Source organism: Ceratotherium simum, chromosome 20 (genome assembly GCF_057802395.1).
Source record: "Ceratotherium simum simum isolate JZ-2026a chromosome 20, ASM5780239v1, whole genome shotgun sequence".
Lineage (NCBI taxonomy): Eukaryota > Metazoa > Chordata > Mammalia > Perissodactyla > Rhinocerotidae > Ceratotherium > Ceratotherium simum.
Window position 1 is genome coordinate 22,250,649 of NC_141919.1, and position 18,410 is coordinate 22,269,058.

General features: G+C 42.1%; 1 protein-coding gene across 3 annotated transcripts in view; it reads left to right on the top strand.

The window, feature by feature from the left end:
• The window catches only part of DOCK8 (dedicator of cytokinesis 8), a 204,188-nt gene that overhangs the window by 105,985 nt on the left and 79,793 nt on the right, over positions 1 to 18,410 (top strand). For all 3 annotated transcript variants that reach the window (XM_087444522.1, XM_087444521.1, XM_087444523.1), the window contains one exon: positions 17,083 to 17,200. In XM_087444522.1, coding sequence (XP_087300648.1) covers positions 17,083 to 17,200 — 118 coding nt within the window. The remainder of the gene's footprint in view (positions 1 to 17,082; positions 17,201 to 18,410) is intronic.

Genomic DNA, 18,410 nt, shown 5'->3' on the forward strand with positions numbered 1-18,410 from the left:
CCTTGTGATGAGTTCCTCTACTCTGTGGAGTCATCCAAATGTCCACAGTGACTTAAGCCTCTGGAATCTCAGGGGACACAGCCGTGCAGCTTCATCCACCTGACTTGGGAAGCAGTCCCAGCGTATGCTGGGGTATCAGGTGAGGTGGATTTGGCAAAGAGCGAGTACTTGTCTATTAAGAATCTGTAACAGCAGGAAACCTGTCCACGTGAGGATGATGTTTGTTATGACATAAGTCTCCTCAGATGCTGTAAATACGCCAGTATTATTGCTAATTAATGAGTGGTGGTTTATGATGATTGGCCCTGGTCTGTCACCATCAGAACAATGCCTTACTTAAATAACTGTGAGAACAGTAACTCCCCATTCTTATTTGTTTCTTTAGTTGTTTGAGTTTTATTTATTTGGGGATCGGTAACCTATTCTAATGGTTCGAAATTTTTAAAGTACAAAAGCGCAGAGTGAAAATTCTCTCTACCACTCCTGACTTCCAGCTATTCAATTCCCCTCCTTGGAGACAGCCTTTAAAATAAATATTTATATATATATCTATATTATATTGATATATATATTTGATTTTATTCATTTATTTATTCTACAAATACTGTTGTGTGCCTACAAGGTGCCAGGCATTTTCTAGACACTGGAGAAACACTCATGAATAAAACAGATGAAAATCCTGTAAATTTCACAGCTCAATCCTATTTTTGACAATTAGAAACAGCCATTTTTATCAATTTCTTGTGTATCCTTCCAGAAATAAACTACATATGTACAAGCCAATACAACCCTGAATTTTACCTTTCCCCATGCGAGTATGGTAGCGTCTTCACACTGTTGTGCACCTTGCTTTCTCGTTGGACACTGTGTTGTAGAGAGCGCTTCTCTATTATACATAGAGCTGCCTCATGCTTTTCTACAGCTGTGCTGAATCTCATTCTAGGGATGTGTCATGATTTATTTAACCCCATACTGATGAGCATCTAAGATGTTGCCAATGTTTTGATATTACAAATGATGTTACAGTGAAAAATCTTATGTAACCTTTCACACATGTGCAGACACATTTATTGGATAAGTTCCTGCTTTTCACCCTTTAATGGAACGTTCAAAGAATTCTGCCTTAAGTCTAAGACAGCCCTGAAACCCAGTCCTGGGTTTTACCAGACTTAGCAAGCAGTTGCTTGTGGAACACAAAGCTTGTTATAAACAAACGCTTTATTTAGGAACAGCAGTGCAACGCAGGCAAAATCGAATCATTTGAATTAGCCAAGAAATGGAGACAAAGGCAAGTGAATTCCTGGTTCCTGAATGATCCAGATGATTAAGTCCACGTACTTGACTTTGCTATTGCAAGTTGGTCTCAATAATAAATCAGGAACACAATCACCACTTTCCTGATAACTTACCCCAAAACTCAGCCATCCTCCTTCTTTTTAGAAGAATAGAAAAATTCAGGAGGGAGCCAGTTACCTAAGATTACTTAGCAACAGTTGCAGGTTTTGCAAAGCTGTCCTTCCAGTACCACATTCAGCCACTTGAGGGCACACTTCGCTCACTTTCTAGATTCAGACACACTCAGTGATCTTTTCCATTACAAAGCAGTCGTGATTTATGAGAGGAAAATACTCATTTTATTTTTGCCCTTGACGTGAAGGACCCAAAAAAACTGAAAAATATGCAGGTGTCCCGAAAGATCACTGTTGTTGTTTTTTGCAAATGATTTTTACTCTAACCTGTCAGCTTCTGCCTTTTTTCATTAATAAGTCATGACCTTAGAAATCTGGCACTTTTTTTGGAAGAGGTGGTGGGGAGGAGGATGGAGAAACGTATCCTGTGATGGAGAGAGAGAGCGAAAGAAATCTCTTTTTTTGGAGGGTGTTGTTCACTGTACATATTTAGACATTCACCAATCCTGCCTCGTATACAAACCAAAAGAATGGGGGTGAGGCAGTAATGAAATAGTGTTAAGGGGGTTCTGTATACATCGTGTCACTAATTCTGCAAGTCCCAACCCCACATCCGTCTCTTTTATGCTCATGCCATTTGAGTCTACCAAGCTTTCGTGTTACTGCCTGTAAACAACTGTCCTAATGAAAAATCCTGCTCTGTCCATTTGAGAGTGGTGAATGTCATTTTTTCCATAGAGCCTTTACCTAGGATTCAGCAGGAAGTTTTCCTGAAGCATCCTGTTTTTACATGGGTTGGGAGTGTAAGGTTGGTGGGGGCAGAAGCAACAGAGAAATGATGAAAGTAAGGCAAATCTGGGCCTGTGTCTGATTATGGTGATGAAGAGTTTGCCTAGATTAGAAGGAGCCTCCTAAAATTCAAAACACCTTCTTTCTTTGCTTTCTATACTTTTGTTAGTTTTTTTAATTATTATTTTAAAATTAGGTCTTTGAAGTGGCTTGTCTTCTGATGAGATATCCTTTGGGGAATTGTGCCTTCTTATTTCTTTTGCCGTTTAGGGGGTGAAAATCTTCTCTGCTTTATAGCTTTTTCATCCTTCCTTCCGACTTTTTTGTGTACTTTATAGATGCCCCAAAGGTTGGCATTCATCCACTCTTCCCCTGGAGCGTTTGGCCATCTCTGCAGCAGAGGTATTTTAACAGCTCTCCGTTAATGGCTGTCCTGTGGTTTCAAGGCCTTGGACAGGCTGCCCTTGGCCCCTCTCAGCAGAAGTCAGAATGCGCTGGGGCAAAATATTAAATGCTGTGTCAGGGTCTTCCCAGGGGCAAAGTGGGTTTGGATGGGGGCGATGCAGGCTAGCCCCAGAGCACAAAGTAAAACAGAACCATGAGTAGGGAAGGACTGAGTTTGACAGTGCAATAAGGTAATTTCTCAAAAACCATGGCTAATGAGACAGATGTCATGCATCTTTTATCATTAAAAAATGAATTTCACTTATCCACTGGCCTAAACACCACAAAGCTTATGAAACTTCCCAGAATGTGCTGGTTCCACCTCATTTGTTTTATGTTCTTTGTTTGACAACCTTCAAAATGTAAGCTGAGATCCATGAAACTGGGTGGAAATATAAATATTATGGTTTAATAAGGATAAAATTAGAGGAACTCAACTTAATGGCTCCTTTTAATGATTTTTAAGAGATTTCCATGCCCAGGCTAATAATTATACATTTAACAATAAGAACATCTCAAAGCCCATTTCTCAGCTTTTCCTAGGGTTACAGTTTTTTAATATGGAGCCTGTGGTTCCTTTTGTATCTCTCCACTTACTTGATGGGGTGACCTGGGCGGTGTTTTCTCTCCTGTCAGAGTTCTAAGGCTGGTGTAGCAGCTTTTCTGGAATTCCCTCCACGGGTTCACAGATGGGAAGCAGACCAGTTTCTTTATCTTATTAATAGATTTACATTTCTGTTATGTCAAGGTGCCAGTTAATATCCTCAAGGATGACATGCACAAATATACCATACACTCGATTTAAGAAAATTAAAAAAGGAGACAAAGTCAGAAACCTTAGATTTCTGTCTCCTTCTTCAGCTCAGAATTGCATGAATTTACCTCCCAGAGCAGGGACACGGCCGTTATTCTTCAATTAATTTTACTCTGTTCCTTTTCTCCGCTCTCATGCAGATCTTCTGAGCTCGCTTGTCCTTCCCTTCTCTCCCCTTATTGTCTGGGTGGGCACGTGTGAGGGTGGGCTCCCCTCGGGCCACCTCTGCAGAAGCCTCCCTGTGCTCCTCAGGCTTGGCTCATCTCACGCTCAGGTTCTGTTCTCTCTCTTCTTCTTGGGTCGTTGGCCTTTACATTTCCTGGTGGCAAAACTTTTTACTTCACAGTTGTTGAGCTGAATGCTGCCAGTGTACACACCATCCAGGACACTCCGATGCTACTGTAATTCTTTTGTAACATCAATGAGCTATTCTTACTGGAGAGAGGGAAAGGGAAGGGAGATGATTCATTCTCCTCGGGCAGGTTTTCTCTCGCTTTGATTACCAGCCAACCCATGGGTGAAGGAACTGATTGATGGCTGCTTCCTCTTTTATAGAGAACAAACATCAAATTAGTGATCTGTCCTTACTTAGTGAAAAAGAAAATTGATAACACTTATGCTCTCCACCCCTCCCCCTATAATATTTTGAAACCGATGAAATTTTGTTTAGACTGAACATAAAGAGCAACCTTAATGGGGTAAAATGGAGGAAGAGTTTTTACCGAAAGGGACCACTCACCCTGAAGGGAAGCAGCTCTGGTGCCAAGGAAAGGACACAGGACCAGAGCCAGGAGGTGGAGCCTCAGTTTCTTCATCTGTAAAATGGGATAACCCTGTGATACTTGGGGAGATTGATAGAGACTTTACACATGAAAGTGCTTCGTGAAATGTGAAATGCTCCACAACACACGTGTTAAATGCTATTTATGTTGTGTATACACTGTGACCCCCTGACCTGATTGTAAACTCCTTGAAGGTAGTAGAGACTCATACTGTTTCTCCCTTTGGCACCTAAAACTGTTTTGTACATGGTGGAGCTCACTCAGTAAATGCTTTTTGGTCTTGGCATGTGGAAGGTGATGAAGCCCCTTGATTTTGCTGAGTTTCCTGGTGTTTTGCCCTGGTAGGGGTTTGGTGGCGCCATGTGGCCACCAGGGGGCGCCAGTCACACCCCTGATTTCTCTAGTATCCTGATAATGCTGATTATCTCCTCTGCAAGGTCCTGATTGGCTACTCCAATTTGCCTTGTATGGTCTATCTCTGCCTGAGATTAAACTCTACGTAGGGGAAGACATTACTCTAGTGAGAAGGTTTTGACATGATCTCATCATTGGGGCTTAGGTTGGCCCTGGAGAAATCAGTCTTTCTATAGTCTTGTTTTGAGAGTTTAGCCCTGGTCTTGTGCAGGTCAGGAGGGCAGACAGTTCCCTAACCAGCTTCAACATCAATCTCCGCTGGAAAAGAGGCCTTGCTATTTCCCTAGTGCCCCTGTAGGGGGCGCCTTTCTCACTCACCCTTCTCCAAGGCTAGATTATCTACAGTTCTTTCAAACGCCAGAAAGCTGTCATGGGAACTGCCCATTGGTAAATCATGTAATATTTTTTGATAATCATGTTATCGTCTTTCTTCACTGTCTTCTTTCCCTGGTCCTGGAATTCAGGCTGGGCTCCATTTGACAAGTTACATTCTATGCAGATGCAGCTGACTCTGTTAGTTTATAGGACCTACTCAGTAGGCAGAGCAACGTTCACTGAATGGAAATGATAAAGTGGACTAGAAGGGGAACTCGTGAAGGGTAGAAAGTTTTCATCTTTATGCCTAGGGTCTGTTGACTCATCGGGAAGGATGGTGGCAGTGCTTTCTGGTTAAAGATGTTATGACAGCAGTTCCCTGGCCAGCTCTCTAGCAACAGCCAGTGTCCTGCAAACCCTCCATTTTTGTACTGAACCCAGTGTTTCTAACACCCATGTAGAATTTTCCCTAAAGGCGGAAAGAACCTTATGCAAATCAGGATTTGTCCAGAAATTTAGCGTTTACCCAATAAATGATGCTACAGACATGTCAATACCTCCCAGCGGTTCACGTGCTTGTTTGGTGGGTATTGGGTGTGTGACTGTTTGGAGAAGGAAGTGGAGAAACAGCAGCAGCAGAAGGAGTAGCATTTGATGTTGCTGAATATAACCCCCACGGCAGGCCTGGGTGGGTGGGTGGGTGGCTTCAGACGCACAGCTCTGAAGGTGGCCATCTCCACGTTGGGTGAGACCCTGGGGAGCAGGACTTAGGGTCTTACCGCTCCTTGGAGGAAACCAGTTTTTGGAGGAACTATGGCACATGGTGTGAGCACAGAATCGTTGTATTACTGAGCGTGATCCCTACCGTGACACCCTTGGCGGAAGGGGGGCGCCAGAGCCCAGAGAGGGACACGCTGCTTTTATGTGATCTCTAGTGTCTTCTCCCAGAGTTGAGTTGAGACCAAACCAAACTCTAGCATGAAAATCCGTATCTCAGGCCAGCAGCCAACAAAGTGCTGACTCTGTGTTTCTAGGTCAAGGAGAAGTGAAGTCTGTAGCAATGACGGTTTCTCAACCCTCTGAGTGGTCTGGGGAGTGGGCACAGCGCCTAGTGGACATGTCACACTGGTGTGAGTGTGGGGAGCGAGATCGCTTCCCCTCTCCTCCTTCCTCACCCTCTGTCATGGAGCAGGATACCTTTCCTTTGAAAACCTTGCACACCTGGCAATACTTGTCGCCCTATGAATGATGTTGATGCATTCACCTAACCAATATGTTTAAGCCCCAACCATATGCCAGGAACTCTGCTTTTTTTTTTTTTGATAATTTTTATTTTACTTATTTATGTTTTCCCCCAAAGCCCCAGTACATAGTTGTATGTCATAGCTGCACGTCCTTCTAGTTGCTGTACGTGGGACGCGGCCTCAGCACGGCTGGAGAAGCGGTGCGTCGGTGCGCTCCCGGGATCCGAACCCGGGACGCCAGCAGCGGAGCGCGCACACTTAACCACTAAGCCACGGGGCTGGCCCGCCAGGCACTCTGCTTGACGCTGAAAGAGACAAGGAGTGACTGCCTCTCTTTGGAGGCAAACCCCAGTCTCCTAAGGGACACCAGAACCTCTCACAACTGCACTGATCTACTGAAAGATGTGCGTGCAACTTCCTCCTGCAGGCACCTTCAGATTTTTGCAAGTTCTCCCTCCTCCAAAACCCAGACAAGCCTTCTCTCACCAAGTACCCAAAGCAGGTCTATGTTTATAGAGGTGGTTGGAGGCATCTGGACAGTTTATTTCCTAGCAGACCTGCTGTTTCCCCCAACACTTTCTTTTCTAACCTGAACCAAGGCTCTGACGATATTAAAACCATCAGGAATGATAAGGCAAGCATTTTAATGAATAGTATTGATTTATTCCTTAGCTGTGTTTTTGAAGGGGCAGGGGACTAAGAAAGACTCTGCCCCAAACCAAAAGAAAAAAAAAAGGTCAGCTTCAGCAACAGCAAAAATTGAGAAATTTCTGGTATGTGTATATGTTTTTGTCAGCTGACAGATTTGTTATAGGAAACTGTTTGCAAAGCCTGGAAAAAATGTGCTCCCTCCGTCCCTTAAAAGAACATGCAGGTTGGTTCATGTTAGTCCTCCACATGACAATTCTGTCTGGTGCTCTTTTAAAATATGCAGCCCAGTCCAGATTTGGCATTAACTTGGCATTTAGTATCTTTAAACTTGAATTTTAGGTCTTTTACAAAGCCAAGTAGTATTGAAATGTTTGTTTCATTTTTACTTGGGAAAACTTTCATTAAATTTTTGTTGTTTTAGGGGAGAAGGCAGGATGTTTGTGGTAGGGACTTTTTAGCATTCTTCTTATCTTTTATCTGACCTGTTACAGCCTTTTGAAGAGACATTAATTCAGTTAATAGAACTAAAACCAAAGAAAAATTATTTATTGATGTTTTTACTAATTCTCAAGTTTTTGTACATAGTTGGAGATTGGATTGGCTCCAAAGAGGCTATTTTGATATTAAGACTATTTTCCTAGAGGTAGTCATTATATAATATTCCTTAGACCAGGAGAATAACCCTGAGATCCAGTTGAGGAAGAAATTTTACAAGGTAAAGCCATTTTTTTTTTTTTATAATTTTTATTTATTTATTTATTTCCCCCAAAGCCCCAGTAGATAGTTGTATGTCATAGTTGCACATCCTTCTAGTTGCTGTATGTGGGACGCGGCCTCAGCATGACTGGAGAAGTGGTGCGCCGGTGCGCGCCCGGGATCCGAACCCGGGCCGCCAGCAGCAGAGCGCGCGCACTTAACCGCTAAGCCACGGGGCCGGCCCAAGGTAAAGCCATTTTTTAAAGGAATATCATGTTTAAATATCAGTGAATACCTGACATATACTTTTTTAAGATGTGTGTACTTCTTTTAGTAATCTGTTGCTATGTAACAAAAACTTTGCAGCTTAAACCAAAATGGTTATTATCTCACAGTTTATGTGGGTTATTAGGTGTGGCTTAGCTGGGTGCCTCTGACTCAGGGGTCTCAAAAGACTGCAGTCAGGATGTCAGCCAAGACTATGATCACCCAGGGTCAGCTGGGGGAGGGTCACTTCCAAGCTCACTCGTGTGGTCGTCAACAGGATTCAGTTCCTCTTGGACTGTTGGGCTAAGAGCTTAGTTTCTCACTAGCTGTTGGCAAGAGGCCTCTTTGAATTTCTTGCTGTATTGGTCTCGCCATAGGGCAGCTCACAACATGGCAGCTGGCTTCCTCGGAACAAGCGAGAGAGGGGGGAGAGAGAGAGAGAGATGGAGAGACAGAGACAGAGACAGAGAAAGCAAGATAGAAACCAGTCTTTTTGTAACCTAATCTCACCAGTGGCATCCTGTCACTTTTGTTGTATTCTTTTGGTTAGAAACAAGTCACTAGGTCCAGCCCCCGCTCGCGGGGAGGGGATTACACAGGGCAAGAATGCCTGGAGATGGGGATCATTAGAAGCCATCTTAGAAGCTGCTACCCCAGTTCTTAACCAAGCTACAGACAGTTGTGGTGCTTCAGTTGTGTGAATTTGAAGGAGTTTGGGGAGATGGGAGTGTGCATGAGGGAGGGGGGATTACCTCTGTGGATGCTGAGGCCCGGGCTCGCTACGGAGAGTCTTCCTGTCGACCTGTTATGTTTCTAGGACATCTGCAGCGCCTCGCTCCCTAATGGAAAAAAACTACTTCTTGACACACCCTCATAGGTGAAGAGTCCCTCTGTCTACCCCTCACTAACCCACGCTCCAAAGAAACAAGCCTGCACTGTAGGGTGGAAATTATTTTTTCACCCAGGTTAAAGCAGATTCCTCAGGTTTTCTTAGATTCGGTAGTGGAGAAAAACCTTAAGCTGTGCCTGTTAAGGAATGGGGTCATTTTTGCCCTTGCCCAGCACCTTACCCATCCCTCTCCCCACTAAGACCCCACCACACACTCACCTTCCAAGCATCTGTGAATCTATGCGTATATAAAGTCTGTGTAAAGTCCTCTGAGTGGAATGGAAATCGTAGCTATGGAAGGGTGAGTTTGCACATGTCTGAAGTGTATATTGCTAAAGGAGTTCCCATCTCAGCCTATGTAGAGTAAAATACATTCTTATTCAATATTTTCTAGTCATCAAAAAAAAAAACCCCACTGAAAATAGGGGTCTGATAGACCAACTGGGAGCAAATCTCGGAGCCGGCCCTGTATGGGCATCACAAAGAGTATTCAAATAGCTTGGACCTTAAAACCACATCATGGGTTCCATGGGAGTAGCTGGGAGTTGTGAGAGCTGCAGTTATCCAGTGAACCTTTTGACTATTTTGTCAGTGTCAAGTTTAAGAAAGTTTTAGAAAAAATTTGGATTTGAGTACCTTCCCTCCTTCCCTTGTTTTGTCACTCTCCCTGACACCCTAGCACTGCCTCATGGCTAATAATTACCCCATTCTTTTTATCCCCTTTTTCCGCTCACACCTACAGTCCATAAATCCAACCTCTTTGTAAGAAGGCAAGGAACTGAGTAAACTAATTCATACTAAGGTGGGAGCGAATGGTATATAAACCACTTAATACATTAAATCTGCTAAGCAGTGTTTCAAAAGAATATTTGGTAACATGGATATCTTAATTGGTAAAATTTCAATTAGTTCAACAAAATATGGTTAAAGGAAAAGTTTCAAGCAAAGTTGAAAAGAGATTTATTTTTTCCCTAGCACGTTTCAAATGCTTGTGTATTTGAGATTCTTTTCAATAGGAATCTGATCCGGATAAGACCTAAGATCCTAAACATCCCAACTTTCCCTTTGGGTCTTTTGCTACTGAAAATTAGTTGGACTTTTCTTACACAAGTAGGAGGGGTTTCAGGAGACTACAGTGCTTTCCCTTGTTGCTAAAAGGTGGCGTTCTCTTCGCCCAGGCCTGAGGTCCTGCCTTATTTTATGACAGGAGGAATTCCAGGCTCGCATTTAAGAGGAACTTTTATCTGTCTCATAAAAAGAAGGGGTGGGAATTGATGTAATAGGAAAGGTGCTCTGCAGGTATAGAAGCTGTGAGCATTTAGTTGGTTCAGGTTCAAAGAAAAATTATTGTTAGTAGTAACAGTTGTTCTATATAAAGACACCATATCTGATGTTCACAGTGTAGTTCATCAATTGAGAAAGCGTGGATTTTTTCCCAAAAAAAAAATCTTTAAAAGTGGTGTAATGAGAGATATTAGAGTTTGCTGTCATTTTGTTTTGTTTTCGTCTCTCCCTCATTTGATTTCTATTTTTTTTTTTAACATAACAAGACTGTAGAGAGAGAATATGGGGTCATTTATTGTAGTGTTTCTAAACAATTTGGTAGCATTTTGTCTCTGTCTTCTTAACTGCATTTCTTTTTGTGGGGGCAGTACCAGCATTTATACATAACATTGCAGCCCAGCCCACGGAGCCCAGAGGTTACTACGGGGCAAGCAGCTGCTTGCAACAACACCCCCGGTGCCTCCTTGTCCCCAGGCAGGCAGCTTGGGGTGGACTCTGGTGCTCTAGAACAGGTTTCATGCTCCGTTTTTCTTGCTCTGATTTCTGATAATGGAATCTTCTCTTCACCTTACACATCAGAGGTTTTCTTTACATTTCGATTTTTCATTGATTCCTTGGTGAGTTTGCGCTTTGATCGAACCTAAAGTATTAGAGACAGGAATAAACACAAATCATGGCATGAGACCCTATAATGACAAGACAGGACTTGGCAAATGTTTTATTTTGATGCATTTATTTATAAACCTTCCTGTTCTAAAAAGTATCTGAGGCAGCTTATAGAGATTGTATAACAAAGTATAAAATTTCTGAGTGCAAGTTAAATGAGGAGAGGGAAATCAATCTAAAGCTGGGTCAGGTTAATATGCAGAATATATCTTAAGGTCTTGACAGTTCCTTAAAAAATCACCTGCAAAGTTGACTTTGAGCTTCCTAGCAGCCAAGCAAAAAAGGGAATCACAATGAACTACAGGATTCATATGTCTGCCAAATTAAAAACAGACCATTTCTCTTGGGTCAGTGCTTGTCAAACTTGAAAGTGCGTTTGAATCACCTGGGTGTTGTCAAAAGGCAGGCTCTAATTCAGCAGATCTATAGTACATCCTAACTGGCTCCCAGGTGATGCTGATGCTGCTCCTCCCTGGACTGCCTGCTCCTCTGAGTAGCAAAGTCTTAGCTCACTCATAAGCAAGTATTTACAAAACATGCTCCCACTTAAAATATATAGCCACATTAGGTTTGCAGGTTTCCTAGGTAATTCCAGAATGCATCAAATATTGAGCTCCGAGATTTCTAACTTTAATTTGTTCTTGGTGTATTTAAAACATCAAAACCTCTATTTAACACTGAGGGACCGTACTCACTCTCGTCTTCCAAGTTAACTATGTTATTTCAAACCTTTTTAAAAAATCTTATAGTTTGTTTAGGGGAACCTGCGTTAGCCCTTGTAAATAATGTAATAAAAGACCACATTATAATAGAGTTCTAGTAAATCTGATTGTTGACCAAAGAGACGGTTCAGTGTTGTTCTTAGAAGTAGCTGGGGTTGGGCCGGCCCCATGGCTTAGCGGTTAAGTGTGCGCGCGCTCCGCTACTGGCAGCCCAGGTTTGGATCCCGGGTGCGCACCGATGCACCGCTTCTCCGGTCATGCTGAGGCCGCATCCCACATACAGCAACTAGAAGGATGTGCAACTATGACATACAACTATCTACTGGGGCTTTGGGGGAAAAAAAAAAGGAGGAGGATTGGCAATGGATGTTAGCTCAGAGCTGGTCTTCCTCAGCAGAAAAAAGAGGAGGATTAGCATGGATGTTAGCTCAGGGCTGATCTTCCTCACAAAAAATTAAAAAAAAAAAAAAAAAGTAGCAGGGGTTATGGGCACTGGGTCTAGCTTGATAGCACCCAGATCTGAATTCCACTGTGCATTTGCTGTGTTACCTTGTGCAAGTTATGCAGCCTCTCTGTGCCTCAGTTATATCATCTGCCCAGTGAGGCTAGTGGTAGTACCTGTCATAAGTGCTTATAATAGTGCCTGCACATAGTAAGAATTAAATACGGTTAGCTATTTTATTGTTACAATTAAAATAAATTTTCCTGGAAGTGAAATGTAAATGATAAATAAAACTACCTCCTCAGCTGCTCACCTTGCATAAGTACCTTAAAATAATGTATCTAGACTTGCAATTTTCTTTGGGGCGCTTGAGTAAAAGACCCTGAATAACTATAAGATATTGCTGATATTACTAGGCATTAGAATTTCATTCTGTTGGAATCAAAGTCTGTTGCCAACAAATTACTAAACGGGGTAAGAGCCACCAACCTTTTCCTGGAGTTTTTGAATGAGGGCGTCTCGTTCATGCAGTTGGTTTTGCTGCGTTTCCACTTCAGCAAATAGTTCATCAATTCTTTGGCTCTGTCTTTGCAGAAAGGGCTGGAGAGGGAGAGTTTTAAAATGCAGGGAAAGGAAAAGAAATTACTTTGAAATTGCCAAAGTAGGTTGAGAGTGTTTATTTAAAAACCTGGCAAGCTTTTTATATAGAAAGCTGTTTCAGTAGTGGTGCATCAGGAGAGGCAGCCCATCTACTTCAACCCAGTGTGTATCGCTGGTGGTCTTCCGTTAAACCAACACTTGTGTCTCAAGCTGTAAGAAAACTAACAAAATGGAAAAACCAATTTCTGTTATTTTATCCCGCCCTTGCCCACATCTCTATATCCAAGATCCTTTTAAGACCTCCCCCAGCCCGAAACACCTGAACACATGTCATTTAAAACAGATTAAGATGCACCCACTTCCTCATTTGTTATGTATACTTTAGATATAATTTTACAAGAGTCTGCAAAGTAGGGGAAAATTTTTTTGCCCATAGGTTAGACTCAGTGGAGTTGCCATTGACTAATTGACACAATGTTGCATTTGGTAAGCATTTCATTTAAAATTCATTAATTTTGGTTTTGAGGTTTTACTTTCCATATTTCAGAGCTAATAATTTGGAGGGGTGGTCTCAGACATTTTTGTGGAATCCTAAGATGTTCATGGATCTTAGGCTCTGTGCTTCTCATTCTGAGAGAAACATGGCCCTGCCCACGATGCAGTCCCAGCTCAGGGTAGGAGATCATCAAACACTTGCCAACTTGTAAGGAAATGGATTTCAGTGACAAGATGGAACTGGAGAAGTGTGTCCTCAAAAAGAGCATTTTGCCATTTTTTGAGAGGCTGCGCTAGAGAGAGAGATGGGAGAGGGTGTATCAGTGAGACACAGAGAAAGAGAGAGAGACTGAGGGAGACTGAAAGAGAGGCAGAGGGAGACACACACAGATTAAAGACACAGAGAGAGAGAGAGAAAGAGGGCAAGCCACCGAGAGAGACAGAGAGAGAAATTCCCTAAGTAACATATATTATCGATGAACATATATGATTGATTCCCTGAATAACCTATATTAAGATCTCACAGTCCTGCAGAGTGTTTAGAGTTGCATTTTAAAGTCCATCTGTTTCACACAATCCTAATAGGAAGATGATCTTCATTTGTATCATAATTTGCAGTTTACAAAGCACTTCTTGAGTATCATTGCATTTGAGACTTAACTCCCAACCTTTTTATTACAGGTGAGGAAAATGACCTGCCCACCTTACATTGGTACAGCATTTTGTAGTTTTTTGAAGAATGTTTCCATCCATTATCTTATCTGATGAGAGCCACTGACCACAGCTCTCCATACAAGCCCATCTTCATGGTATAAAAGCAGCTAAATTACAGGCATTACTGATGTTCAAAAGACAGTAGAGATAACCCAGGCCACGAAGTCAGCAATTTTTTTCTTTTTTATCTCCTCTTTTCGTTTTTTTTAAATCATGTGTTTGAAATTATTACTTTGTTACAGGTTCTATACTAACATAACAGAAAGAAAACCAAAATTGACACCAATTTCAATTCAAAATCAAATTACTTTTTTCGTTTCACCACATTATCTTTTAGCCCTTACCCTCCATGCATATTCGATTTTTGAGTCCTTACAGCCTCTCATACATAACATTTTATATTCTGAATTTTGGCTCAACGTTATGCAACAAGTATAAGCGATTTAACTCACTTCAGTCTCACTTTCAGAGATACGTAGCATCAAGGGTTGTTTGACCTTGAACAACTGCAGTTAATCTGTTGGCTCTCTTTGGGATTTCCAAGGCCCTGTAATATTCTCAGAGTAGAGAAGGCTAGGTTTCTGGCTCTATGACATGACCGAGTGGTCCTCCATGTACTCCTTGGCAGGAGTTAGAGCACTCCTATGGGAGTTAGTGACGCAAGTATATTTTTCTTCAAAACTTAGTTTAGGTTGCCATTAACAGCAATGGAAGATACATAAGTATTTGCATCACAAAGAGTTAATGTGCACCACCACTCTTCTTAACCAGGAGAAATAACCCCAACTTCATGAATCTTACCCTTGTTGCCTATTTTCCAATCTGTTAAAATCATGGTCAACTCAAATTATCAATAGTGATCTACTCACCATGATGTCATCCACCACCTTTGTCAGAGAAAGCCCGCCTGCCTTGAAGAATGCAGCATCCTCCATCTTCTGCTCCAGAAGTTTTAGCTTCTCATTCAGTTCCTCCCTGTATCTCATTCCTGCAACCAGCCGATGCTGAATCTCAGCAACCAACTGACGGAGGCCTTCGTTCTTCTTGTCGAGCTGCTCAGCTCTCCTCTCAAGGCCCTCTCTCTTTCTCTCCTGTTGGCTGACTTGTGTTAGAAGCTCAGATAAAGAGGTGTTCAAAGTGTCCATTTGTTTAAACAGGGAGCCAATGTTCTTTTTGCTGTAGTTCACTTGCCCCTTGAGCTCCGCTCCCAGCTGGAGAAGCCCCTGGGAGAGGACACTGATGTCGTCTTGGGAATAAGTGACAAGAGCAGGTTTTTCTCTCTGTTTCCTTGCACTGGATAAAGAATAGGCTAAAACAAGGAGAAGCCAAACTGATGTTTTTTGCATTGTGGCTTTGAAAGATTTCAAGGTCCCTTGGGTTACCCTGTTTTCAGCAAATGAAAGAGAAGATGATCTCAGGATGGTAAAGAGCAGAAAGAATTTGGTCAACAATCTGATCTCAGAATGATCAAATTCCACAAGTTAACCTCTAACTTCCTAAAGCTGCTCCATTACAGCAGTTTAATAATAAGTGGAGGGGTTGTTTCTGAATCAGTGGAAAGAATTTGGAGTTTCCAAAACAGTTTGTAATCAAGACAAGCCGTCTGAAGTGGCTCCAGGAAGCAAATTATTGATGAATACCAAATGTCCTGTTCTATGTTGTGATGCTTATGACTGAAGAAAACCGTTTTTGTCCACATTTGGGGAAAAATGAGATTATACTAAACGCCTTGCACACACACTGGCTCTGTAGTTACTAAAGCAGCTTTCAAAATAACTTTGCCATAACAAGTGATTCCTAATTTGGTTACAGGCTGTCTTCTCAAAAAACATTAAATAACATAATTCTTTGGGTTTTCTCTAGCTAAAATGAGGCACTTAATTTATCACATATAAAACATATGAGCCTGTCTGTCAGTTTGTTAATAATTACTCTTATCTGGCTTAGGCTCTAGGGATTACTGACCAGGCAGGCAGATCTTCCCTCCCAAGAGAAAACATTATTATTTTCTTATAATCATTTCTTTAAAAGCTTGCAGATTTAACAAAACGTATCACTTAGCGTTCTTCCCAATAAGTAATATGATGATACTTGGGAAAAGCATCTTCTTAAAAAATTTTTTAGGCAAAGTCATTTAACCTCCCTGGGAGTCAGTTTCCTGGCCTGCACAAAGGGATGTTGGACTCAATTCTCTAGAAGTTTCCTTCCAGCTTTGGACTCTTTGGAAAGTGCATTCAGTACAGGCAGGACATTGAATGCCCACTGTGATGATGTTTGAACGTAAGGTTCAGCAACCCCTGTGGAAGCAGTGTGCAAAATGGTTGACCAGTGCTGGGGGGTTGGGGCAGGGGACAGGTAGGCGGTGCCCCCAGTAGGAGAAGAGAGTGGTGGCAGCGAACTTGCCTATCCAGTCTGGCAGGGCTTCTCCTGTTGTGATTTACTCAGTCCCTTTCATCCAGCTACTTCAAAGCATTTTTACAAACTCTGGCTCATTATTTCTTCAAGCCCTGCATAAAGAAAGGTTGATTGGTATCTTTTAAATTAATTCAAAGACAAAGAAACTGAACTATACAGAACCTAAAGAGGTTCTTCCAAAAGTATCCTGCAATGCAGAGGGGCAAGATATACAAAGTGTTCATCACAGCTTTATAACTGAAAAACAGGAAATAACCTAAATGCTTGTTTTTGGAAACTGGTGTAAATTATGGCACATTCATAATATGGAACATTGTGCAGCCATTGAAATCGTGTTTATTAAGAATATTTAGTCACATTGGGAAAATGGTCATAATTGAACATTATATGACACAAAAACAAGATGAAGCTTTGTATATACAGTATGATAAAAATGTTTAATGTATAGAGGGAAAAAAGACTAGAAGGAAATATGCTAGTCTTAACAGTGTTTTTCCTCAGTGCAGTGGGATATCAAGTAGTTGCTGCTTTATTCTTTTCTGTACTTTTCAAGTATTCAAGATTGAAAAAAATGGATACATGTTTTCATAATCATATATTACTTTCATAATCGTATGTATATATGATAATCGAACGATTATAAGAGAGAGGGGGTGTGTGTGAATGGAGAGGATCAATTCAGTAAGATGGTAGGAAAGACCTCTTTGAGGATATGACATCTGAGCTGAAACCCAAGAGATGAGAAGGAACCAGTCATTTTCAGAACTGGGAGAAGCTCTTCCACACAGGGGGAACAGCAGGTACAAAAGCCCTGAGGTAAGAACAAGTTTAGAATGTTCTAGGCCTTGAAAAAAGGCCAATGTGGGAAAGTGATGAGTGGTAAAATCAGAGAAATTGCCATGGGCCAGATCATGCAGGGGCCATGATAAGAAGTTTGGGAAACCCTTATAGGGTTTCAGCATTCACTGAAGAGCTTGGTTAAAATAAACTCTAGACCTTATTTATTGGTTCTTCGTCTTCTCTTTTCCAGAAACCTTCTCTATGTCTACCCACAGAGGCTGAACTTTGCTAACAAACTAGCGTCTGCCCGGAACATTACGATAAAGATCCAATTCATGTGTGGAGAGGACGCTAGCAATGCTATGCCGGTAAAGATGGAAATAAACATTTGCCTCAAACCAGGGTGCTGAACGTCCCTTGTCAATTCGCACAGACAAAATCCAGGCTCATCCGTGTACAGAATACGTCTATTCAGACCGATGCTTCTCAGCATGTGCAAAGGCCTTGGCTACTGGTCCGATATTGGTCCCAGGATACTGATGGGGAAACAGGGTCAGACTAAACTGAACATCTCTTTCCTAATGTATTCCGTGGTGAGCTGTGAAATTTGGAAATGTAGATCATTTTAGAGGACTGAAAAATATCATAAAGTCTTCCCACACCACCCGAACAGCAGAAGGAGAGAGACGGGCCCCATGTGTCAGCCATGTTTGCTGTACTTCCAGATGTGTACTGAGTACACATCTTCACCAGCCCCAGTCCACATCTAGATAAATATCAAGTACCGCCTGGTAATAATAAACACACGCCATCTCAACACATTTTAGGAGTGGCTCTTCATCCTGAGGCCAAATATAAATCAAATAACAAATACATAATACAGTGTTCTCTAAGGAACCCAAAATGCCAGAATTTGTATCTTTTTAACCACCTGCTACTGAATAAGATGGGTGGTTATGTATCACTATTTTCCATAAGTCGTAGAATTCAGTTAATATACTTTTCTACTGAAGTCATTTTTTTCCAGTGCTTCCATTCTTCAAATATCTACTTTTTTTTTTCTTAATCATCCTCCTAATTTTCCACCTACCTTCCTAGTGCAAAGGTATCCTCTTGTAATGGTGGTGGGAAAGAAATCCTAGAGGAGGACTCTCCTGGTTCTCTGTGCTCTGGCCCCTGGCAAGTCCAGCAGGGCTGCCAGGTACAGCTGTGCAGATCCTGAATATAGCCAAGGTACCCAGCCAGGGGGCCACACTCCAGCCTGTTCTCCACTCACCAAGCCCTGGGACCTGGCATGGGCATTACTGCATCTAGAGGAAAGGGCTTTTTTTTTCTTTGCCCGAAGGTGAGTGCACTTGTGAAACCATGTACCTTTAGGACCGAATCAGGCCTGAGGAGGGGTCCTTTTGTAAATAGCACAAACATATGGATAGGCCAGTGAAGGTTCTGATCACCCGAGTGACCAGGCCCATGTCTTAGGAGGGAAAAGAGCCTGGATCAGGGATCTCTCACTGAGGACAAAACTCTGTGACTTTGGCCAGCAGTATAGACCTCTAGGCAGTGAGGCAGAGGGGAGAA